General features: G+C 41.0%; 1 protein-coding gene across 1 annotated transcript; it reads left to right on the forward strand.

Moving 5' to 3' along the window:
- The first annotated feature begins 2,012 nt into the window (after positions 1-2,012).
- Positions 2,013-25,450, forward strand: ier3ip1 (immediate early response 3 interacting protein 1). Its single transcript, XM_048536925.2, has 3 exons — positions 2,013-2,148; positions 20,079-20,180; positions 25,171-25,450. Exons 1-3 carry the CDS (start codon positions 2,058-2,060, stop codon positions 25,224-25,226), a joined length of 249 nt encoding a protein of 82 aa, XP_048392882.1. The 5' UTR covers positions 2,013-2,057; the 3' UTR covers positions 25,227-25,450.
- Positions 25,451-26,926: the final 1,476 nt, after the last annotated feature.

The raw sequence follows: 26,926 nt of genomic DNA on the forward strand, positions 1-26,926 counted from the left end.
GAAACTCAGCAGGTCTGGCAGTATCTTTGGAGAGAAAGCAGGGTTAACATTTAGCGTTCAGCAACCGTTCTTCAGAAAGTGCTGAATTCAAAACAGTTTCTGTTTCTTAAGGCATTTTATAAATTTCTGCACAACAGACTTGTGAGTAAATTTCAAGCTCATGGAATAAAAGGGACTGTAGCAACGTGGATACAAAATTGGCTGAGTGATAGGAAACTGACAGTAATAATTAATCCACATTTCTCAAGCTTCAGGAAGGTTTTTCTTGATGTAATAATAATGTAGACTTTGGTATGCAGGCCGTAATTTCAAAATTTGTAACTGATACAAACTTTGGGGAAGCAAAGTAAGTTCTGCAGAGGATAGTGTAGAATTTCAAAAGAGCATAGATGAACTGGTGGAGCGAGTGGATCGATGGCAGAAAAAGTTCAATGTGGAGAATTGTGAGGCAACACATTTTGGTAGACTATATGAAATAAAGGATACAACTCTAAAGGGGTGTAGGAGCAGATGGACCAACGTGTAAGCCATTTAAGGTGGCAAGATATATTGAGAGAGCACTTAATAAAGTTTATAATATCCTAATCTTTATTAATGGGGGGTAGAGTACAAGAGCAAAGATTACGATGAATTCATATAAGACACTAGTTTGTTCTGTGCATAGATCTACAGTCATAGACTCAGAGTTTTACTGAAGGGAAAGAGACCCTTCAGCCCATTGTATCTGCACCAGTCATCAAACTGACTAATCCATTCTAATCCCACTTTCTAACAGTGGGGGAGAGAAGGGGGTTCAGTTCCCAGGGCTTACCAGGTCAGGGTCCAGTGGGAATGAAGGGATCGTCAAGCCTCTGGATGAGGAGGGGTTATAGGTCAGGGTCGAGAGACGTGTTAGTGGTCTAGGGTGAGGTGGGAGTCTATAAACTATGAATAGTGTCTGTTAAATGTTCTAACTTTTCCCGAGTAACTATTTTACTTCACCTTATTTTATCCCTCCAAAGTCTATGATTCAAATTGAGATCTTCAGAGTATTCCTGGCACAGACAAATTGGCCAGAAGAAAGTCAATTTTCTGGGCAATTCCTTCAGAGACTGCTATAATGGACACTCCGATAAGTCATCATGTGCAACTCCTATCTATTTTTGAACAAAAACTAAACAAAAATCCAACAAACTGTGGATACTGAAAATCAGAAACAAAATGTTTTGAGTCCAATGATCCTTCTTCAGAAAACTGAGCATTGTTCTGAAGAAAGATGACTGGACCCGAAATGTTAACTCTGCTTTCTCCCCACAGATGTTGCCAGCCCTGCTGAGATTTTCCAGCAAGTTCTGTTTTTGTTTCCGGCATAACAACTGTCTGGCCAGTGGAAAATCCAGGCCACGAGTGTGGATCTTGCTGTGGCGGTGGCAATCATACTGTAGCAACTTTGAGATTGCAAATGTGGAAAATAATGTGGAAACTAGAGATGATTCTATGCCCTTCCAGACAGTGCACCACTGAGGTGCCATCAAAATGAAATTCCTCATCCAGCAATGAATTAACAAAAGCTTCCACTTTTCTGCTGTTAAGTTTTACTGTAAAATCCCTTGAAAAAGTTTACACCTTGTTGAATGTGCTGTTTGGGCTTTTAATGTACCAAATCCATAAATTAACAGTGAGCCCCATCTTGAGAGCCGAAATGCTAATTTGACATTGTCATCTCCAGTTTACAGTGAAATTTGATGCAGGGTCATTGGAATTGAAATGTTAATTCTGTTTCCCTCCATGAATTCTGCCAGACTTTGCTGGTTTCTCCAACAATTTCTGTTTTTTTTTACTGGCTTGAGCTCTCCAGTATCCACACGGTCCGATATTTCACTTCAAGGTGTACCCTGGGTCTGTTTCGAGTTTTGGCGTTTGTCTGCCTCTCTTGAGGTTTGTCTGCGGTGCGTTGCTGTAGTCGTCGGTTGAGCGAGGGGCGGAGGGAGGAGGGAGGAGGTGAGGTGGCAGCGGTAGCTGACACCAGCGCATGCGTGTTTGGTCCTAGTTGCTCCCTTTTCCCCTTCCCCGTCACTATGGCGTTCACTCTCTACTCGCTGCTCCAGGCCGCGCTGCTCTGTGTTAATGCTGTCGCCGTGCTTCATGAAGAACGTTTCCTCAACAAGAGTGAGTGTGAACCCGGAAAATTACATTTTAAAAAATACTCTTGAAGGCGACTTTTATTAAAGGGACGCCACAAGCCGGGAATCTCAGTCAAGGAACAACAACAACTTAGAGGATAGCGCCTACCTCTCATGTAATACAACCGTACCCCACCCACCCCCACCCCGCGCTTGCAAGCGGGACATTTTAAAATCAGAAAGTCAGGCATGTTAGCTCAGACGACCGAATGTTTGATCGAAGAGGGGGATTTTCAGGGAGTAAGATTTAAAAGTAAGGACGGAATTCCGAAGATTAGGACCTTGGCAGCTGAAGGCATTGCCCCGTTGAAGAGACTTAAAACAGGGATGCTCAGTTCTAAGGAAGGGTCACTGGACTCTAATGTTAACTCTGATTTCTGTCCACAGATACTGCCAGACGTGCTGAGATTCTCCAGTTATTTCTACTTTTGTTGGTGAAGGTGGAAGTTTGTTTTCAGACTGGAGGCCTGTGACCAGCAGTGTTCCGCTGGGATTGGTGCTGGGTCTGATTTTGTTTGTAATTTGTGTAAATGATTTGGATGTGAATTTAGGAGGCATGATTGTTAATTTGTGGATGACACCAAAATTGGTGGTATCATTGACAGTGAGGCAATTCATTTAAAATTACAAAGGGATCTTGATCAACTGGGCCAGCAGGCTGTGGATTGACAGTTAGAGGTTAATTTGGATAAATGCAACGTATTGCAGTTTTGTAAAACAAAGAAGGACAGGGCTTCTATAGTTAATGGTAGGGTCCTACATAGTGTTGTTGAAAACAGAGACCTTGAGGTTCAGCTACCGAGTTCTTGAAAGCTGCATCACAGTTGGACAGGGTGGTTAAGAGTGCTAAATGCTTTCTTGCTTTCATTACTCAGACCATTGAGTAGGCTGTTGGTGAGGCCATTTTTGGAGTACTGTGTACAGTTCTCATCACCCTTCTATGGAAAGGATATTATTAAATTGGAGAGGGTCCAGAAAAGGTTTCTGATTTGATTTATTATTGTCACATGTACCTAAGTATAGTGAAAGGTTTTGTTTTGTGTGCATTACAGACAAATCATACCATATAAAGATAAAAGGGTGATAGCAAGGTGTAGAGCTGGATGAACACAGCAGGCCAAGCAGCATCAAGGAGCAGGAAGGCTGAGGTTTTGGGCCTAGATCCTTCAGAAACGGGGGAGGGGAAGAGCGTTCTGAAATAAATAGGGAGAGAGGGGGAGGCGGATAGAAGAGAAGGTAGGTGGAGAGGAGACAGACAAGTCAAAGAGGTGGGGATGGAGCCAGTAAAGGTGAGCGTAGGTGGGGAGCTAGAAAGGAGATAGGTCAGTCCAGGGAGCACAGACTGGTCAAGGGGGTGGGATGAGGCTAGTAGGTAAGAAATGGGGGTGCGGCTTGAGGTGACTCATATTCCGTTCGGGAACCCTGCACCCCAATGGTATCGATGTGAATTTCACGAGTTTCAAAATCTCCCCTCCTTACTGCATCCCAAAACCAGCCCAGCTCATCCCTGCCTCCCTAACCTGTTCTTCCGCTCACCTATCTGCTCCTCCCACCTCAGACTGCACCCCCATTTCCTACCTACTAACCTCATCCCACCCCCTTGATCTATCCGTCCTCCCTACCTCCCCACCTACACTTTATTGGCTCCATGCCTGCCTCTTTGACTTGTCTGTCTCCTCTCCACCTCTTCTTCTCTAACCACCTTCTATCCACCTCCCCCTCTCTCCCTATTTATTTCAGAATGCCCTTCCCCTCCCCCATTTCCGATGAAGGGTCTAGGCCCGAAATGTCAGCCTTCCTGCTCCTGTGATGCTGCTTGGCCTGCTGTGTTTATCCAGCTCTACACCTTGTTATCTTGGATTCTGCAGCATCTGCATTTCCTATTATCTCAAAGGGTGATAGAACAGTTTGAGGAATACCAAAATTATGGCTGTAGAGTAGGTGCACAAAAAACAAGATCACCATTAAATTTGGAATATGAGAGGCCCATTCAGCAGTCTAATGACAGCGGGGGAAAAAAGCTGTTCTTGGACCTGTTGGGGCATGTGTTTAAGCTTTTGTATCTTCTGCCTGAGGTAAGAGACTGCAAGAGATTATAACTGGTGTGGGAGTGGTCTTTGATGTTGGTTGCCTTTCCGTGACAACAAAAAGTATACGTGGAGTCAATGGATTGAAGGCAGGCTTGTGTGATTATCTGGGCTGTGTTCACAACTTCCTGTAGTTTCTTATCAGCCTGGGCAGCAGTTGCTGCATCAAGCTATAATGCATCCAAATAGAATGCTCTCTATAATGTATCTATAAAAGTTGGTGAGGATATTTACAGACATGCCAAATTTCCTAAACCTCCAGGGGAAGAAGAGCTGTTGTTGTGCCTTCTTGACTGTTACATCTACATGGGTAGGTCAGGACAGATTGTTGGTGATCATTACTCCTAGGAACTTGACACTGTGAAATCTCTCCACCCTAGCACCATGTAGATAAGGGTGTGCTGTCCTTATTGCTTCCTGAAGTCAATGATCAGCTGTTTAGTTTTGCTGACATTGAGGGAAAGATTGTTATCTTTGCACCACATCACCAAGCACTTTTTGTATTCTGTTTCATCATTGTTTGATATCTGTCCTACAACAGTGCTGTTATCAGTCAACTTGTAGATTGGGTTCAGACAGAATTTGGCCAAGGTCATGTGTGTATGGGTAAGTACACATCCTTGCAGAGCACCAGTATTGAGGATTGTCATGAGAAGGTGCTGTCGCCTATCTTCATTGACGGTTTATGGGTCAGGAAGTCGAGGATTCCGTTACAGTGGGCGGAGCAGAGACACATGTTTTGGAGTTTGGAGATTAGTTTGGTTGGGATTATAGTATTGAGGTGGAGCTGTAATCAATAAATCGAAGCTTGACATATTATCCAGATGTTCCAGGGATGAGCGTAGGGCTATGGAAATAGGGTCTGCTGTGGACCTGTTGCGCCAGCACGTCAGCCTTCCAGCTCCTCTGATGCTGCTTGACCTGCTGTGTTCATCCACCTCTACACCTTGTTATACCAGGGATCAAGGGAGGCTGTTTTTGATGTATGACATGACTAACCTCTCGAAGCACTTCATAATTATGGAGATCAGAGCCACTGGGTAGTAGTCTTTGAGGCACGTTGCATGTGTTTTCTTTGATACTAGAATGATGGTGTTCTTGAAGCAGATGGGGACTTCAGATTGTAGCAAGGGGAAGTTAAAGATGTCAGCAAATACTCCTGCTAGCTGGTCCGCACAGATTCTGAATGCACCGCCACGGACTCCATCTGGGCCAGTCTCTTTCAGTGGATGCACTCTCAGGAAGGCCAACCTGATGTCTTCAGTGTTGACTGAGGGAACAGGTGCATCCACGATTGTTGGGGTGATTTCACTGACCTTTTTGAACCAAATGTAAAAAGCAATGAGCACATCAGGGAGGGATGTGTGTTTGTGTGCTATTCTGTTGTGCTTCATTTTGTAGTCCATTATGTTATGTAGGCCTTACCACAGACTGGTGACATCTGTGTGATTAGGTTGGGTCTCTAACATAGTCCAGTGCTGCCTTTTGGCATCTGTGGTGGTATTGCAGAGGTGACATCTGGACTTCCTGTAAAGGTCTGGGTTGTCTGACTTGAACACCTGACCTTCAGTAGGCAATGAATTTCCCGATTCGTCAATGCTTTCTGGTTGGGTAACATTTGGATTGATTCCTCGTGCACGAAGTCCTCTCCACGTTTGACCAGATTTACCAAGATGTTGCCAAGACTGGAGAGTTTGAGTTGTAAGGATAGGCTAGGACTTTTTTCACTGGAGCATAGAAGGTTGATAGAGGTGTATAAAATCATGAGGGGCACAGATAAGGTGAATAGCAGAAGTCTTTTTCCTAGGATGAGGGAGTTCAAAACTAGGGGGCATATTTTTAAGGTGAGAGGAGAAAGATTTTAAAAGGGACCTGAGGGGCAACTTTTTCCATACAGGGTGGTCCATATGTGTTAGAGACTAACCTTGCAGCTCAGCGAGCAAACTCACATCCAGAACCTCAACCTGAGCTACAAATCTTCTCAAAACTCGCTAACAAATACAGTTAGAATATTTAAAAGCTATTTGGATGGGTACAAGAACAGGAAAGGTTTAGAGGGATATGAGTCAAATGCAGGCAAATAGGCCTAAATTAATTTGGGGAACTTGGTCAACATGGACAAGTTAAACCAAAGGGTCTGTCTCTGTGCTGTATGACTCTACAGTTGATTAGAAAAGCCCAGGATTGGAAATATTGTAATGCTGAAAGTAGAAGTTTAACTCAGTGTGAAGGCTTACACTAGCTATGCAAATACTGTCAAGCAGTTGCCCCAGCTTTGATAATCAGGATTTTTCAGTACCAACAAGAAAGTACCACCACTTGGTCAGAGATCTGGGTGTTCAGGTCCATTGTACCGTGAAGGTGACAATGCAGGTCGATAGAGTGGTCAAGAAGGTATACGGCATGCTTTCATTCATCAGATGGGGTATTGAGTACAAGAGTTGGTAGGTCATGTTACACTTGTATAGGACTTTGGTTCGACCACATTTGGAATATTGCATTCAGTTCTGGTTGCCACGTTATGGTGGTTGCTTTAGAGAGGGTGCAGAGGAGGTTCACAGGATGTTGCCTGGTATGGAAAGTGCTAACTATGAAGAGAAGTTGAGTAGAATAGGATTATTTACATTAGAAAGACAGAGATCGAGGTTGGTCCTGATTTGAGATCTACAAAATCATGAGAGGTATAGACAGGGTGGATAGCAAGAAGCTTTTTCCCAGAGTGGGGGATTCAGTTACTAGGGGTCATGACTTCAGGGTGAGAGGGGGATAGTTTAAGGGAGATATGTGTGGGAAGGTCTTTACGCACGGGTTGGTGGGTGCCTGGTACGCGTTGCTAGCAGACGTGGTAGACGTGGGCACGTTAGCATCATTTAATATGTATCTAGACAGATGCATGAATGGGCAGGGAGCTGCGGGATACAGATCCTTGGAAAATAGGTGACAGGTTTAGATAGAGGATCTGAATTGGCACAGGCTTGGAGGGCCGAAGGGCCTGTTCCTGTGCTGTAATTTTCTTTGTTCTTTGTACTGAACAAAAGAAATTGAAGCAGAATATTGGACTAGAGTATTTGGCCTCTTGAACTTGCTCTGCCATTCAAGAAGCTTATAGCTGAGCTGAATACAGTGGAATATAGCCCTAACTTTCTTGGCCTTTCCTTATGAGATAGCCCTCTTTCAACCCAGGAATCAACCCAGCCTCCTTTGAGCTGTTTCAAATGCACGTATATTCCTCCTTCATGTGTGGTCTGACCACCTTGGAGGGAATAATTGGCAGCCAATTCTGAAGCATTGGGAACTAAATTCACCAGACTACAAGGTATCAGGGAAGATAGGAAAAATGGTAGAACAGGCTTGTTGATTAAGGATGAAATCATTTCATGAGGATATAAACAGGTTGTGGCAACTTTACAAATAGAACTAATAACGGAAAATGATTTAAGACTATTATGTGAGAGTTTAATATACCCCCTGAACAATGAACTTGGCAATTATAAGTAGACCAGGAAATAGTAAAGCAGAATGGCTTTAATTTGGGATTTAATTTTTGTAGAGATTGAGGTAAGCAGACTAGCACATTTCAGAGTAGTAGCAAAATTATTGTGCACAGTTTTCTGAAACAGTAGCCATTCAATATCATGAGGGGTCAGGGGAGTAAAAGTTTCCATTGGTGGAATGATTGAGAATCAGTTTAAGGCAATTGACAAAAGAAACAATGAAGAAATGAGAAACTTTCACAATCCGAAATACTCTGCCTGAGTCTGTGGTCAAGGCGGGCTCAGGTTGATATAGAGTTTGTTGATCAGAAAGCAATTAAGAGTTGCGGGGAAAAGGCAAGAAAGTGGATAATGTTGGATCAGCCGTGATCCTATTCAGTGGTGCAGCAGGTTTGAGAAGTTGAACAGCCTATTCCTATCTCTTTACAGTTTCAGCTGAGGCATCGAAGAGGTAATTGATTATTGTCTGGAAAGGTAGAATGTGCGGGCTGTGAGGAAGAGGAGTAGCACCATATAAATTGCTGTTATGGAGATCGGAGTGGACACAGCAGGATGAATAGCCTGTTTCTTCACTATAACAATTTGTGAACCTGTGAATATGTCCGAGAACCAACAAGGGACTAATCATATTAGATTAGTTAATGATCCAGACTCAGTCAATGGCTTAACGGTGTGTAAGTATTTATTAAATAACAAACACATTGGGATTGAGTACAATGTAATGTTTGAACAAGGGAAATGTGAAATAGCTACTAAGAATCTAGACATAGGTAAGATTGACTAAAATGTAATGAGCGAAAGATTGCCACAACAAACTGGGTAGCTCTGTTAATAGACAGAATGACAGCAGATCAGTGGAATGTGTTCAGAAAATAATTTAATGTGATGTAAAATCAATTTATTACCTTGTGGATCAAGAGGTCACTTTGCAAAACTACAGCCCTGGGTATCCACGGAGAGATCAGGAACAGCAAAAGTACGAATCCTGGCAGGGAGAAAGAGACCAAACAAAGGCAAGAGATGACACGACAGATGTTGAGCTACAAAATGGAATCAAAATAAATGCTTGCAGTTTTGAGAATTACTTAAAGAAAAGGTGGTGAAGAGATATGTGGACTCTCTGAAAATTGCCAATGTCTGCCATTTCCTTGCTTGTATTTGTCTCACCATTGAATAAATATTTTGAGTCTGTGAATCATCAGAATTAATAGAAGGAAACTGAGAATTATGATGACGCTAATATCAGTAAAAAGTGACACATATTTGGAAATCATTGGTTTCTATTTAGTGTTTTAGATGAGGACATTATAGATGTCTAAATCTTGCAAAATGGTTTGGCAACTGTTCTTTAGATGAATTTTTCAATCTGCTATTTAAGAAAAGTAAGTGGAGGGAATCTCTAAGCTCAGTTTTTGAACATCTCAAAAATTTTTCAGTTGATTAGAGAGAAGAAAAATGTATTTGTAAAGTGTAGGTCATGTCTTGACAAAACGGCATTTTTTTTTGGGAAGGTGACTAAAACGTGAGCTGGGAAATATCTGTGGAGAGAGAAACAGTTAACGTTTTAAGTCCAAAACTGCTGTTTATCTTAACTCTGTTTCTTTCTGTACAGATGTTGCCACACTGCTGAATTTCTCCAGCATTTTCTGTTTTTAGTTTCAGCATCCAGAGTATTTTGCTTTAATTAGAATATTATGATTGCAGCTGATTTTCTGACCGACAAGTCAGATTCCAGATTGAATTCTGGCTTGATGGATACAGTTTTGTTTTTTGGTTTTAACAAGGTGGTCTTTCACTGAAACAAACATGCAAAGCTGTTGCTTAGTGTTAAAGAAGAAAATGGAAGTTCATTATACAAAAAAAAGCGTTAAATAGAGAGTAAGTTGTAAATATATTTACACATATAAGACAAATTCAAAGATTTTGTAACATGCAATAAGAATATAATCATATTAATCTCAAACACTCCATGACAGTACTCAGTCATACAACACGGAAACAGACCCTTCGGTCCAACCAGTCCATGCAGAACATAGAACATTACAGCACAGTACAGGCCCTTTGGCCCTCGATGTTATGCCGACCTGTCATACCAATCTGAAGCCCATCTAACCTACATGGTTCCATACGTCCATATGCTTGTCCAATGCTTACTTAAATGTACTTAAAATTGGTGAATCTACTACCGTTGCAGGCAAAGCGTTCCATTCCCTTACTACTTTGAGTAAAGAAACTACCTCTGACATCTGTCCTATATCTTTCACCCCTCAATTTAAAGCTATGTCCCCTCGTGCTCGCCGTCACCATCCTAGAAAAAAGGCTCTCCCTATCCACCTTATCTAACCGGCTGATTATTTTATATGTTTCAATTAAGTCACCTCTGAACCTTCTTTTCTCTAACGAAAACAGCCTCAAGTCCCTCAGCCTTTCCTCGTAAGACCTTCCCTCCGTACCGGGCAACATCCTAGTAAATCTCCTCTGCACCCTTTCCAAAGCTTCCACATCCTTCTTATAATGCGGTGACCAGAACTGTACGCAATACTCCAATTGTGGCCGCACCAGAGTTTTGTACAGCTGTGCAGCATAACCTCTTCGTTCTGGAACTCGATCCCTCTATTAATAAAAGCTAAAACACTGTATGCCTTCTTAACAGCCCTGTCAACCTGGGTGGTAACTTTCAAGGATCTGTGTACATGGACACTGAGATCTCTCTGCTCATCTACACTACTAAGAATCTTACCATTAGCCCTGTACTTTGCCTTCTAGTTACTCCTACCAAAGTGTATCACGTCTCATTTGTCCGCATTAAACTCCATTTGCCACCTCTCAGCCCAGCTCTGCAGCTTGTCTCTGTCTCTCTGCAACCTACGGCATCCTTCGTCACTATCCACAACTCCACCGATCTTAGTGTTGTGTGCAAATTTACTAATCCATCCTTCTACGCCCTCATCCAGGTCATTTGTCAAAATGACAAACAGTAGTGGACCCAACACCGACCCTTCGGTACACCACTAGTAACTGGTCTCCAGGGTGAACATTTCCCACCAACTACCACCCTCTGTCTTCTTTCAGCAAGCCAATTTCCGATCCAAACTGCTATATCTCTCACAATCCCATTCCTCAGCATTTTGTACAATAGTCTACTGTGGGGAACCTTATCGAACACCTTGCTGAAATCCATATACACCAAATCAACCGGTTTACTCTCATCTACCGGTTTGGTCACCTTCTCAAAGAACTCAAGGTTTGTGAGGCATGACCTACCCTTCACAAAACCGTGCTGACTATCCCTAATCAAATTATTCTTTTCTAGATGATTATAAATCCTATCTCTTCTAACCTTTTCCAACACTTTACCAACAACTGAGGTAAGGCTCACTGGTCTGTGATTACCAAGGTTGTCTCTACTCCCCTTCTTGAACAGGGAAACCACATTTGCTATCCTCCAGTCATCTGGCACTATTCCTGTAGACAATGACGAGTTAAAGATCAATGCCAAAGGCTCGGCAGTCTCCTCCCTGGCTTCCCAGAGGATCCGAGGATAAATCCCATCCAGCCCAGGGGACTTATCTATCTTCACCCTCTGAAGGATTTCTAATACCTCTTCCTTGTGAACCTCAATCCCACCTCATCTAGTAGCCTGTATCTCAGTATTCTCCTCAACAACATTGTCGTTTTCTAGAGTGAACACTGTTGAAAAATATTCATTTCGTGCTTCCCCTATCTCCTCTGACTCCACACACAACCTCCCACTACTATCCTTGATTGGGCCTAATCTTACTTTCGTCATTCTTTTATTCCTTAAATACCTATAGAAAGCCTTAGAGTTTACCCTGATCCTATCCACCAACAACTTCTCATGTCTCCTCCTGGCTCTTCTGAGCTCTCTCTTTAGGTCTTTCCTGGCTACCTCGTAGCCCTCAAACGGCCTACCTGAGCCTTCACATCTCATCCTAACATAGGCCGCCTTCTTCCTCTTGACCAGAGATTCCACTTCCTTCGTAAACCACAGCTCCCACGCTGTACAGCTTCCTTCCTGCTTGACAGGTACGTACTTATCTAGGACACAGGAGCTTTTCCTTGAATAGGCTCCACATTTCTAATGTGCCCATCCCCTGCAGTTTCTTTCCCCATTCTATGCTCCCTAAATCTTGCCTAATCTCATCGTAATTGCCTTTCCCCCAGCTAAACTCTTGTCCAGTGGTATACACCTATCCCTTTCCATCACTAAAGTAATCATAACAGAATTGTGATCGCAATCACCAAAGTGCTCCCCTACTTCCAAATCTAACACCTGGCCAGGCTCATTACCCAGTACCAAATCTAATGTGGCTTCGCCCCTTGTTGGCCTATCTACATACTGTGTCAGGAAGCCCTCCTGCACACACTTGACAAAAACTGACCCATCTATCGTACTCGAACTATAGTGTTCCCAGTCAATATTTGGAAAGTTGAAGTCTCCCATGACAACTACCCTGTCTCTCTCACTCCTATCGAGAACCTAATTCCAAAATAAACTAGTCCCTCGTGCCTGCTCCGGGCCCGTATCCCTCCAAACCTTACCTGCTCATGCACTTATCCAAATGTCTTTTAAGCATTGTAATTGTGCCCATATCCACCACTTGTCGAAGTTCATTCCACATGCAAATCAATTTTTGTGTAAAAAAAATTTTCTGCTTATGTTGCTTTAAAATCTCTCTCCTCTCAACTTAAAAATGTGGCCCATAGTCTTGAAACCCCCCCCCCCCCCCCGGGTGGGGGATGGGGGGAAGACAACTGCCTTTAACTCTACGTATACCTCATTATTTTGTAAACTTCTATCAGGTTGCCTCTCAATCTTGTACAATCCAGTGGAAAAAGTCCCAGCCTATCCAGCCTTTCTTTATAACTCAAACCTTTAAATCTCTTCTGAACCCCCTCCAGCTTGGTAATTTCCTTCCTGTAACTGGGCAACCAGAACTGCACACAGTATTCCAGAAGAGACCTTACCAATGTCCTGTACGATCTCAACATAACACCCCAACTCTTGTATTTGAAGGACTGAGCAATGAAGTCAAGTGTGCCAAACATTTTTTAACCACCCTGTCTGTTGGTGACACAGACTTCAAAGAACTATGTACCTGCAACCCTAGGTCCCTCTGTTCTACAACACTACCCAAGGCCCTACCATTAATTGTGTAAGCCCTACCCCTCTTTGTTGTATGAAAATGCGATACCTCTTATTTATTCAGATTGAACTACATCTGCCATTTTTTCAGCCCATTGACCCATTTGTTGAAAATCCCTCTAATCTCAGAAAACCTTATTCACTGTCTACAACACAACCAATTTTGGTATTGTTTGCAAACTTACTAACCAATCCTTCTATATTCTCATCCAAATAGCTTATATAAATGGCAAACAAAAGAGGACACCGAACCAATCCAACCTGAACACCGCTAGTCACAGGCCTCCAGTCTGAAAAGCAAGTCTGTTCCATTTCACTTTCTCCTGCCATTAAGCCTATTATGTATCCAATTGGCAAGCTCACCCTGAATCCCATGTGTTCTAACTCCACTAAGTAATCTACCATGCGGAACCTTGTCAAAGGCTTTGCTAAAATCCAAATAAACAATTTCCACTGGTCTGCTATTGTCAATCTTTTGGTAACTTCCCCAAAAAACTCAATCAAGTTTGTGAGACATGATTTTCCTCCCACAAAACCATGCTGACTCCCTCTAATCAATTTTTGCCTCTCTAAACATCATAAATACTGTCTTTTATAAATCACCTCCAACAATTTATCCACAACCAACGTTAGACTCACAGGTCTGTAGTTCCCTGGTTTTCTCCTTGCAAACCTTTCTTTTAAAAAAAAGTATAACATTAGCCATCCTCCAGTCATCAGGCACCTCACCCATAGTTACAGATTATGCAAATTTCGTCCCTTTCTTCCCATAACATTCTGGGATACATTATATCGGGTCCTGGAGATTTATCCACCTTTATGTTCTCTAAGACCTCCTGAACCTCCCTTTCTGTAATGTGAGCTGTTTCTAAAACATCAAGATTTATTTCTCTGTGTTCTCTAGACTCCATTTCTTTGTCCGCTGTAAAAACACGCAAAATATTCATTTAGTATCTCTCCCATCACCTGGGGTTCAACCTGCGAACAGTCTACTCCAATAAGTTTTGAAAGTTCTTGTCTCATAGCAATAAAATTTGCCTTACTCCAGTTGAAAATTTTAACTGTTATGGAAGACTTATCCTTTTGCACAATCATTTTGAAACCAGTAGAATTATGATCGTTAGACCAAAGTATTCCCCAACTTTTACTTCAATCGCCTGCTGTGCCTTATTGCCCCAAAGAAGGTCTAGTTTTCTTCCGTCTCTGGTAGGAGCATCCACATATTGATAAAGAAAATTTTCTTGAACACATTTGACAAATTCTTCACCATCCAAACCTTTAATACTATGGTAGCCCAGTCAATGTTTGGAAAATTAAAATTTGCCATTATTACAACTTGCTTATGCTTACATATTTGTTTCTCAATTTCCCTGTTACTGTTGTTGGGGGGTGGGGGAGCGCTATAGTACAGTCTCAACAACAGTCTCTTCCTTATTTGTAATTTCTACCCATATATTTTCACTGGATGATTTTTCAGAAATATCTTCCCTAGTTACAGCAGTAATGCATTCCTTAATGAAAAACGCCCCCACCATTCCCCACCCCTACTCCCCCACCCCAGCATCTAAAACTGGGAACATTGACCCTTTTTTTGATCTTCTACTTAACCTGTTACATTCACTCTACTGCTTTAATCTTTTCCCCAAAAATGTCATTCCTGCCTATGTATACAGTAATTTCTGGCTTCTCAATCTCACCTTTAACAATATGCTTGAAATGTTTCAAGACATCCTTAATCCTAGCACCAGGAAAGCAACAAACATTCCTAAATTTACACTCCCTGCCACAGAATCATCTGTTTATGCCCCTGACAGGAGAGTCCCTTTTAAAAACAATTCCTTTAAATTTCATCTAAAGCTACCTCACATAAGAATCATTCCAACTGCCCAGTAACTGACTGGCCCTTCCATTTTCCTTGGAGACACTATCTCCTTCTATAATTCCAAAAGCTGAATAGCCACCAGTGACTTTTGAACTACCTTCTTACCTTTCCTGACAGTCACCTATCCATCTGACTGATTTAGAAATGTTGTTACACAGCAGAATCAACCAGCCAAATTACAATTTTCTTTGTTTTTGCATGGTAATGAAACAAAATGAAGAAAAATCTTATATTTAAAAAAAAGACTGAAAGAACAGTTTTTTTTAAAAAAACTCTAGCTATGCCTGCAATACCGGGAGCAATTTCTTTCTCTATCACCCATACAAGGCTATAAATCCCACAGTTGGAAGTCTGATAGCCTCTTGTTGGAGCCTTCATATCACTGAGTTTAAACTTTCTCAGATTCAAAAAGACCCTTCAAGGTTTTAATCAAACAATTCTGGTCCAGAACTTTTACTAAATTTCTTTCATTGAGGTAATCTATTTCTTAACACTTCAAATTAACTCAATTTCTTAGGGAGCAACCACTTTATACATGCACTGTGGGCCAAGACCCACTAGAATTGCCCAAGCTAAAGCTTAAAGTAAAGCTTTCTTTGCAAGCTATGGGTGTTTCCCATAATAAAAAGAGGGGAAAAAAAAATCTTTCCATGACCTTCCAAACTAGAGCCTAATGTGCAACTGTTTACTTCGTTCATTTTTAATTATTCTAATGAAAACAAAAACCCTTTACTCTCCGGGAAGTCTTTCTCTGATACTGTGCTTTAAAATAAATTACCATGTCTGCAGAAATACTTACAAATTAATCATTAAAATCCATCTGAAACTGAAAATCTATAAAATTCAAATAAATTAAATGAAATATGTATAAAGCACGTCACAACTCTCAGAAGACCTTTGGCAGATCCATTCCTAAGTTAAGGTTTGCTAAAGTTAAACCTCGTGGAATTGAAGTTAGATTATTGACTGGGATAGAAAATTGTGTTTATGAATAAGGAAGAGATGATAGGCAAGGCACCCCTTCTTTATGTATCTTTGCACTGATTGAAGAGAACGTGTTCTGTTACATGAAAAGTTTTATTATTTCTGAGTACTTTTAATTGTCAGGAACAGGCAAGTGACAGGCTTTTGTAAGTTTTAAAAGAAAGGCAAATGTTTATTATTCAACACCTGAATGTTCTGGCCAGATGGCAGCAGAGTAAGATGCTCCAGCCAGAACTCTGCTCCACCTGTTTTTTTTTTTCTTTCTTTGCTTTTTCTTTTTTCTGAAATCACCCCCTCCACTCATCGCTTCTGTGTTAGGGGAGTGACGGAACTGGAAAGCCTGGGAGGTGAATCCTGGAGCAGCATGTAAAGTGTGTAAGTGGTCCCGGAGCTGGGGCCGGCCTAGGGGAAGTGGTGCTGGAACATGCCTTGGAGCAGCTGAGAGCCAGTATAGAGTAGACTCAAGGCTTGGAGCTGAGCAGTGATGGTTGTTGGACTGGGCTCTGGCACTAGTGGTCAGACTACATTGCAAAGTCCCTACTCTGAACTGCTGCAATGTAATGTTTATTTGGAACATTTTTAATCTGAATGTCAATCCTTCGACCATGTCTTATTTGTAACTTATTCTTTGAACACGGTAAAGTAATGCAATTACATTTCTTGTTCCTCTTTTGTACCTAAGATTTGTACCTAGGTACTTGTACCTAATATGGCGCTGAGAGAGTTGACATTCTAAAACGTCACTGAACTGCTGCAAGTCTCTACTGGAGTACACGTGACCATAAAGGATATTCTATTCTCCACCTAGCCCTGCTTTCATTCAGGAGAAAATTGTAATTATAAAAGTAGAGATAGCAAGAACTGCAGATGCTGGAGTCAGAGATAACAAAGTGTAGAGCTGGAGGGGACACAGCAGGCCAGACAGCATCAAAGGAACAGGAAAGCTGATGTTTCAGGTCATAGATAGTAGGAACTGCAGATGCTGGAGAATCTGAGATAACGAGGTGTAGAGCTGGATGAACACAGCAGGCCAAGCAGCATCAGAGGAGCAGGACATTTCTTCAGAAAATTCTCTGAAACATCAGCTTTCCTGTTCCTCTGATGCTGCCTTGCCAGCTGTGTTCCTTCAGCTCCACACTTTGCTATCCCTAATTACAAAAGCAGCATGTGTTTATGCTTTATGATTCAAGAACTCTTTGTATTTTCCCAGGGTGAAGACGTGAAGTGATGCAGGCTTGTAATGTCTGAAGAAAGACTCTGGTGGTTTATAAGGATGGATTCGCTGTTGCAGATTTCATTTATTGTACTCCAATCGAGGTACAATAGTGAAACCCTGGTACAGTTTCTCAGGTAGAAATTTCAGGGCCAGCCTGCATCTCATGGCTTAAGAGCAAATGTTCTTAGGCAGGGTCTTTGCTCCTTGTTGGCATTTATGTTTCTGTCTGTTTAACCAGAGCATGTTTTTCAAGACCCTTAGCAAAACTTTTGTTATATGACCAGAGCATCTCTTACATCTTCCAATTACCCTCTTAATTAGTTTCTAAGGGTTTGACCATTGGCAGGCAATGTATTCAGAGAGCACTTATCCACATATGATTTTGGTAAAATATGCTTTTCTCACCCATTGTTTGTCACATCTGGAGTTACTGTGGCTGCATCAGTATTGTGAAAATAGTCTTTCACTTAGGATCCGGTCAGGCCACATTTGGAATATCGTGAGCAGTTTTGGTCTCTCTATCATGCGGAAGGATGTACTGGTGTGAGAGAGGTCCAAAGGAGGTTTTCAAGAATGATCCCAGGGATCAAAGAACTCGCCATGAGGAATGTTGTATTTGATGGAGTTTGGAAAGATGAGGACGCATCTCATTGAAACTTACAGATTATTGAAAGGCTTGGATAGAATTGATGTGGGCAAGATGTTTTCGCTGGTAGAAGAGACTAGGACCTGAGAGCACAGCCTCAGAGTGAAGGGATGACCCTTATGAACTGGGATGAGAAATTTCTTCAAAAACAGAACATGGTAAATCTGTGGAAATCATTGCTGTAGAAGACTGTGGAGGTCAAGTTGTTGATTATATTTAAGACAAGGTAAGAGAATGAAGGATTACAGGTAGAAGACAGGAGAATGGGGTTGAGAAACATCAGCCATGATCGAATGGCAGGACAGGTGGACAATGGTCTAATTCTGTGTTATGGCCTTGCAATTTAATAATGGGCTCGGACAATAAACTTACCTTGATGAATCATAGGTTTGTGTGTTTTGGCAAGGAATTAGATCACCTGGGCTCCATTTTAACTTATTTTTACTTTTCTGGTTTCCACTTCATAATTACATTTTTATAGTTAATAGGTTCCTATTGCATGAGTGTGTGAATGGGACAAAGAAAGGCGAAAGAAAGTTGAGATAATAAGCAAGTGATGTAAGTAGCAGGATGTAACTAGAATTGTGCAAGGATGTGTGTTGGGCCTTGACTATTCTCCATATTTATGAACAATTTAAGTGATGGAACATTTGCAAATCCAAATATGCCATAATGCAAGCTTGGTAAACACAAGTCACAACAGATGTTAACTTTGTTGTATGAGAAATGCTGAAAGAATTTCAACAGTCCAAAAATGAGGTTTTCCACTTTTTCCTTCCTAGAAAGGGTATAAACAATGGTGAAGTGCTGGAAACCATAGATTTCGAGAGAAGGTGTTTGGGGATATTCGAGATAAACAACAGGGTTCATGCACATAGATTGTTTAAATGTCAGGTAAAAAAGTAACAAAACAACAAGGTGCGTGGAATGCTGCTCTGTCTAGAATATAGGCATTAAACATTATGCTACAGCTATTACAAAAGTACTGGGTGAAAAACACCTGGAACACAGAGCAACTGTGGGCACCACACTTTAAGAATTAGTCTTGTTGGCCTTGGATAGGGTGGCGGCATTGGTTTACTGGAATTAATGTAGGATTCCAGGAGTTAAGTTCAAAAGAATCATAACACAAGCCAAAGCAACATTTCTTGATATTCATAAAGTTACAGGATGATTTGATGTAAGTTTTCAAGATATTAGGGTAAACAGGATTATAAAAGATGAACTGTTCCAGTTGATTAGCTTATCTGAGACTACTGTGCATAGTCTAAAATAGTATGGAATTATGAAACACTTTTTAACATACAAAGGGCGATACATGTTTTAAACTGCCTTCATTAAATTATGAGGTCAGTAGTAATATTTAAATAAATGGTGAATTCTTAATATCCAGATGCATTAAGGGATGTTGGCCAAAGGGGCGGCACAGTGGTTCAGTGGTTAGCACTGCAGCGTCACAGCGCCAGGGACCCGGGTTCGATTCCAGCCTCGGGCAACTGTCTGTGTGGAGTTTGCACATTCTCCCTGCGTCTGCATGGGTTTCCTCCGGGTGCTCCGGTTTCCTCCCACAGTCCAAAGATGTGCAAGCTAGGTGGATCGGCAATGCTAAATTGCCCACAGTGCTCAGGGTTGTGTGGGTTATAGGGGGATGGGTCTGGGTGGGATACTGCAACGGGTGGTGTGGACTAGTTGGGCCGAAGGGCCTGTTTCCACACTAGGGAATCTAATCTAATCTAATCAAAGGCAAGGTTAGACACAATTTGCTGTCGTTTCACTAAATGGTGGAATGGGCTCAAGGTGGGTTGGTGGTGTAGTAGTAATATCACTGGACTAATAACACAGAAACCCAGGCTAATCTCCTGGGGACATGGGTTTAAATCCCACCATAGCAAATAGTGAAATTTGAATTCCCTGGAATAAAAACTAATATAATATTAACTATTAGCTTTCCATGGTTAATCAGATGGATTTTTATGACAACGTCTTTTGGGCAAGGAAATCTGCCGTTCTATCTAACTTCAGATCCAGTACAGCGTGGTTGATTGACTCTTAGCTGCTCTCTGAGCAGTTTGGGTGGGCAATAAATTCTGGTCTTGCTGGTAATGCCACATTCTACAAATGAATAAAAAGAGGGCTAAATAGCATACTACTACCCTTATGTAACTTAATTTTCTCAAGTGTTATCCACCTAAGTGCTACAGCAGGTAGCTTAGTAAATGAGGGGGCAGGCTGGTGGAACATGGTGGATTGCCATGTTGTCTTGTACTTTTTCTGTATTTCTATAATGATAGAAAGACTTCAATGAGAACACAACGGTTTTAAATGACCATAGACTAATAGTTATTTTAAAGCTCTGCCATTGTTAATAAACTGCTAAACGCATGCATGGGATTTTTATGTTTCGTTTATAAGTGAATTTCATTTGATATTGTCTTTGTAGTTGGCTGGGGAACAGACCAGAGCATTGGTGGATTTGGAGAAGAGCCAGGGATTAAATCACAGCTCGTAAATCTAATCCGATCTGTACGAATGGTGATGAGATGTAAGTTCTGCAGATCTGTTATCAGATCTCAATCATACTTAATCTGCAAAGACTTTGAATTCTCTCTGCCTCTTGTTTCGTACATTCTTTTTTTAATTGTCCTCAGCCAAATGAGGCTTGGTGATTACAATCTTTTACTAGTTGCGGGGGAATGTAGAATCCTGCTTATTCTCTTGTGCATATCATAGACTCGTACAATCATGCAGCATGGAAACCAACCCTTCGGTCCAACCAGTCCATGCTGTACGTAATCCCAAACTAAGCAAGCCACACCTGCCTGCTCCTCGTTCACATCCCTCCAGACCTTTCCTGTTCATGTATCTATCCAAATTTCTTTTAAATATTGTAATTATACCCAATCTTTCTCATTTTTCATAAAAACATTTAAGTAATCGGAGCAAGAATAGGACATTTGGCCCCTCAAACCTGCCCTATCCTGCCATGCCATAAGATCATTGATCTGGCCCAGGCTTCATCTCTTTATTTCATGCCCCCTCTTCATCGTCCTCAACTACTGATTATTTCAAAATCTGTACCCACTCTTTAAATATTTTGTGATCTGGCCTCCATACTTCTCTGGGATATAAAAATTCAAGACATTCGCTACACTTTGGGGAAGAAATTCCATTGCTTCTCAGCTTTTTAAATGAGTGCCCCTTATGCTGTAACTATGGAGATTCCCCTACTACTGGAAACATTTTCTCTATCTGTCAAGGTCCCTTAAAAGCTTGTATGTTTCAATAAATCACACCCTCATTCTTTTGATTCTAATTCATTCTAATGAATAAAAGTCTAACCTAGTTATCTGTTCTCAGTCTGTCAACCCTTCATTCCAAGAATCACCCTAATAAGCCTGTTTTGAATAGCCTCCAATACCTATATATCTATTCTTAAAAGCAGGGACCAAATCTGTACATGTGCCCCAAGTATGCCCTCACCAACACCTTGTATAGCTGGATCAAGTCTTCCTTGTTTTTAAACTTCAACCACAGAGCAATAAAGGCTAAATTCTATTTATTTTCTTAATTACTTGCTGCACCTATATTTTAATGTTTTGTGTTTCGTGCACAGAACACTCTGATCCCTCACTGCCAACTGTTTTTGGTGTTTCTCTCTCTCTATTTAAATAACAGGCTACCTTTTGCTGTTCTTACCAAAGAGCATGACCTCACACTTTCCAATATTAAACTACATCTGTCAAGGTTTTACCCACTCACGCAACCTATCTATATCCCCATACAGACTCCTTATGTCTGTGGCAAAATGCTCCCACCTACTTTTGTATCATCTGTAAATTTGAGTGCATTACACACTACTCCCAACCCCAGCCATTTATATAGATGGTAAATGATTGAGGCCAAATACTCGTGGTACACCACTATTTAGTCCTTTACAACTTGAACATGACCCATTAAACCTGACTGTCTTTTAACCAAATGTTAATACATTACCACAGTAATGTAACTCCTGTCTTGTATAATAAAGTTTTATGCTGTACCTTACTGAACGTCTTTTGGAAATTCATATACAATATATCTATCGATTCATTCCCCTTTGTCAACACATTGTTATATCCTCAAAGAATTCTAGCAAATTTGTCGAACAAGATTTCCCTTCCAGAAAACATTATCGACTGTTGGATTACATTTAAGCTTTTCTAATTTTTCCTGCAATTTCTTCCTTAATAGTGGACACCAGAATTTTCTCAATGACAGCAGTTGAGCTAACTAGCCTGTAGCATCCTGCTTTCTGTCACCTACCTTTCTTGAACAGAGGAATCATATTAGCGGTTTTCCAATCCTCCCAGATTTGAGTTCTGGAATATTTTGAGTAATGTCTCCAGTGTAACTGCAACCACATCTTTTAAAACTCTTGAATGCAGGTCATCATGAATTGTCTGCTTTCAGTTTTATTAGTTTGTCAAGTATTTGGTCTTTTATGATTGAGAGTGTTAGCAAGAGTTTACTTCCATTGGCACCTTGTCCGATATTTTTGGGATGTTTACAGTGTCCAACACCATAAAAACTGATGCAAAATGATGTTGTTATTATCTGCCTTTCCTTGTTCCTCATTATAATTCCCCAGTCACATTTTCCAAGGGTCGCACAGCCACTGTGGCTACTGTCTTTTTATAAACCCATTGAAGCTCTTGCTGTTTGTTTTTCTATTTCATACTAATTTACTTTCATAATTAATTTTCTCCCCTTTTTATTAGCTTTTTAATCGTCCATTGCTGCATCCTAAAATATTCCTACTCCTCTGGTCTGCGGCAAGTTTTTGCTGCTTTGTATGCCTTAGTTTTTAATAGATATTTTCTTTAATCACCTTTATTAACCATCCTTCTCATTGAGTCCTCCATTTTGACCTGAGTTATTTTTTTTTAATATGCATGCTGAAATATCTGCTTAAACATCTGTCATTGGGTACCATCATGCTTTGATTAGTTTGCTCATCCACCCCACAGACAATGTCCTCATTCACAACTGGAGCAAGATCTTCCCCTTAGTCTATTTCCCTAGCCACTTTAGGCAATGCTTTCTTCATCTTATTTGTTGCCCTAATGAGGTAGAATTAATAAGATCTTTTATTAATTTTACCTCATTGCATACTACTAGAACTAAAATATCTTGTTCCTAGGTATATCCTGCAATTTGCTGCTTTAAGAAACAATCCCTGACACACACTACAAATTTGTCTTTGATGTTACCCTTGCCCATCTGATTTGTCGAGTCAACATGCAAATTAAAATCATCCGTGATCATTCTAATGCCCTCCTGTGTGCATTCATTAATTTCCAATTCACACTTTGCCCTACAGTGCGCTAACTCTTCAGAAGGCTATAGGCAATTCCCACCTGTGACTTCTTCCCTTTGCTATTTCCTTATTTCTATGCAAACTGATTTCACGTCACAACCTGTCACTTTTACATTGCTACTTATCATTGCACTGCCTTCTTCCTTTATTAAGAATGACATAGCACCACCTTTTCCTTTTTGCCTTTTCTGTAGAATGCCGAATACCCTTGAATATTGAATTTCTAGCCCTGGTCACCCTGCACCCAGCCTGGCTATAATGTGTTTTATTTATTCCTACTTGTGCTATCAAATCATCTATCCTGTTACAAATTCTGCATGAATTCAGATAAACAGCCTTGAATTTTGACTTTATACCACTAGTAATTTTTCTGGTTCTAATTTCTACTGCACCCTGCTTATATTTTCTGCCCCTTGTCACAATTTGCTAATGGTCGTTTCTTCAACACCCTTTCTCTCTGTTCGTGTCTTTTTGAATATTTTAACTTCCCATCAATTTTAACCCCCACCCCCCTCATTAATTCGCTTTAATCCCTACTTACAACTCTAGTAATACGAGTCACCAGTACACAGGTCCCAACATGGTTCAGATAAAGCCTGCCCCAACAGAACAGCTGTCTTTTTCCCCAGTACTGGTGCCATTGCCCCATGAATTGGAACCCTTTTCTCCCAGTCCAGTCTTGGAGCCATGCATTTACTTCTCTAATCTTAATTACCCTATACCAAATTGCATATAGCAGTAATAATTCTGATACGTTACCTTTGCAGTCACACTTTTCAATTTAGACCCTTGCTGTCATAATCCCTTGTCAGAATCTCCTTCCTAGTCCTACCAATGTGTACCGTGACAACTGGATCCTATCCCTCCCATTCTGAGTTCCTCTGCAGCCCAGAAGAGTGTCCTGAACCTTGGTACCTGATAGGCAACGTAACCTTTAGGACTCTGTCTTTATTGCAGAGAATAGTATTTATTCCCCTAACTATTCTATCCGTTGTTATTATCTGTTTCCTCCCCCTGTTTGAATGGCAGCTGGGTACCATCATGCTTTGATTAGTTTGCTCATCCTCCCCACAGACAATGTCCTCATTCACAACTGGAGCAAGAACTTCTTTTCTATTGGACAAGAGTACTGGTTGCCTCTCCTCCAAAACTAGGTTCTAAATACCAATACCTGCCTCAGTCGAAGTCACAAACCCCTGTTCCTGACCACAGACTAAACTTGATGTAATGAACCTAAGGGTTGTGACCATCTCCTGAAATACTGTGGCCAGGTAACTCTGAGCTGAAGTAACTCTGAGCTGAAGTTCCTCTAGCATCCACCACTTGTCACAAATATATTCATTGTGAATTACACTGGTGTCCACCAACTCCCACAAACTGCAGCTGCAGCACATCGCCTGCCCAGCTATTCTTCCTTACTCAATTAATTTGAATGTTAAGTATTTTAAAAGTGAATATCCTAATTGTATTCTTCAACTAAAATAATGTTTCGTGTTGTAAACTGCTTCAAAAAAGTCGCAGGAGAATACCTACCAATCACCTACCTTTCCTGTGATGTCACATTTTAGCTCTGACAGGTATAGACAGGTTGAAGGGGCTGTTTATGGAATTTCTGTATTTCCTAGCGCAACTCCAACCACCCTGTTTGCTTCCAGGTAATGCTGACCTGTTGCATACTCCTCCCAGTTCCATTTGAATATTTGGGAAGTGAACAGTGATCATTTTTGAACCAAGGCTATGATACACCTTGAAGTTGTCACTTTACCCCAGCTTCTTCTACCCCTGTCTCCTGAAGGATTTGAATCCAAGACAGGCACAACCCCTAGGTTGCTAAACGAATGATAATGTTTCACCATGTGAGGAAAGTCTATTAGGCTGTGGCCCATCACCATTCAACCTATTCTTTTCAATGTCCTTTTTGGCAAGAATCTGGCTGAAATATTGGCTGTTTTCTTTGCTTCTTTTGACAGTCTGAATTCTAAGGCCAGTTATGGCACCACGCCTGATTGCTATTGACCAGCTATGTACCACTAATTCAGTAGAAGCCAATTACAGAATTTACCTGACCCGTTTTCATTGTACGCAATGTAATTGTCATCTGAGTTATCAGTATGTATTGAGGTTATTCAACATTGATCAATAATAAACTAACTAGTGCTATTTGTTTTCTTTCTAGTACCGTTAATAGTACTGAACTCCATAACCATTATACTCTTGTTACTTTTTGGATGAAGAAATGCAAAAGGACGTCAGTGCTGTCCCCTGGAAATTTGCAGCACGTTTTATTGTTTAACTTCATGATCTCCTGTGAAGTTCCTTTGAACTGTAGTAAAGACAAACATTGCATAATTCAGACTTTTGTAGATAAAAAATAAAAGAAAATGGGATCAATGCAAAAAATAATTTCAATTTTTCAATGTACTGTTCCAATTAAACTGGAAATTTACAGTTCTGAACGTTGTGTTATGTGGTGATGTGAGTAACGTCGAAGAGGAGCACAAGTCAGTTTATTGCACTGGGAGCAACATTCAGGCCAGATTTGGATTTGAGGGATGATACATAGGATGGAACACTTTGAAGAAGATTTGATTTTTGCTCCAGACATTACTGAACATGACTTTTTGGTGCTTCACTGTTGAATTTCACAGATTGCGACCCTTAGACTTGATTAGTTTTGTATTTTCCAGGAAATGCAACAAAATCAAATAATTTATGACCAACCAAAAAAAGGCTTTGTCGTTTATAACATATGTGTCTTGCATTTGGACTACAAGGAATGTGTCCTGAAATTGGATATGTGGATGATAGCGCGATCTAAATCCTTATGTCTTCTGTGACTTGTGATGAATCACAAATCATTCCATTTGTGTTAAATTATCACATCTCGACCAATATACTGTGCTGGATAAGTATGAATTTCCTCCAGTTAAATATTGTGAATATAAAACTATTGTTTTTGACCCTTCTGCAATCTCTGTTCCCTAGCCACTGGCTCCATTCCTCTGGCAGTTACTGGAGGTTGAACTGTACACTTCACAACATTAGTGTCATATTGATCCTGAAATGAATTTTTGGCCACACATATGCATGACCAATTGCAGCACCTTCTCTCAGTTCTTTAACGCTGCGTAGGTCTACTACTACCACCTCAGCTGATCTACTGCCAAAACTCTCATCTATACTTTATTCACCACTCATCAAGTCATACAGCACAGAAACAGACCCTTCCATCCAATTAGTCTGTGCCAACCAAGTTTGCCAAACTAAATTAGCCCCATTTGCCTGCACTTATATCCTTCTAAACCGTTCAAATTCATGTACCTATCCAAATGTCATAGACAACATAGATAAGCTGCAGAGCTGGGCTGAGAGTTGGCAAATGGAGTTTAATGCAGACGAGTGTGAGGTGATGCACTTTGGTAGGAGTAACCAGAAGGCAAAGTACAGGGCTAATGGTAAGATTCTTGGTAGTGTAGATGAGCAGAGAGATCTCGGTGTCCATGTACACAGATCCTTGAAAGTTGCCACCCAGGTTGACAGGGCTGTTAAGAAGGCATACAGTGTTTTAGCTTTTATTAATAGAGGGAGTGAGTTCTGGAACCAAGAGGTTATGGTAAAGCTGTACAAAACTCTGGTGCGGCCGCACTTGGAGTATTGTGTACAGTTCTGGTCACCGCATTATAAGAAGGATGTGGAAGGTTTGGAAAGGGTGCAGAGGAGATTTACTAGGATGTTGCCTGGTATGGAGGGAAGGTCTTACGAGGAAAGGCTGAGGGACTTGAGGCTGTTCTCATTAGAGAGAAGCAGGTTGAGAGGTGACTTAATTGAAACATATAAAATAATCAGAGGGTTAGTTAGGGTTGATAGGGAGAGCCTTTTTCCTAGGATGGTGATGGCGAGCACGAGGGGGCATAGCTTTAAATTGAGGGGTG

This window comes from Stegostoma tigrinum, chromosome 1, assembly GCF_030684315.1.
Source record: "Stegostoma tigrinum isolate sSteTig4 chromosome 1, sSteTig4.hap1, whole genome shotgun sequence".
Taxonomy (NCBI): domain Eukaryota; kingdom Metazoa; phylum Chordata; class Chondrichthyes; order Orectolobiformes; family Stegostomatidae; genus Stegostoma; species Stegostoma tigrinum.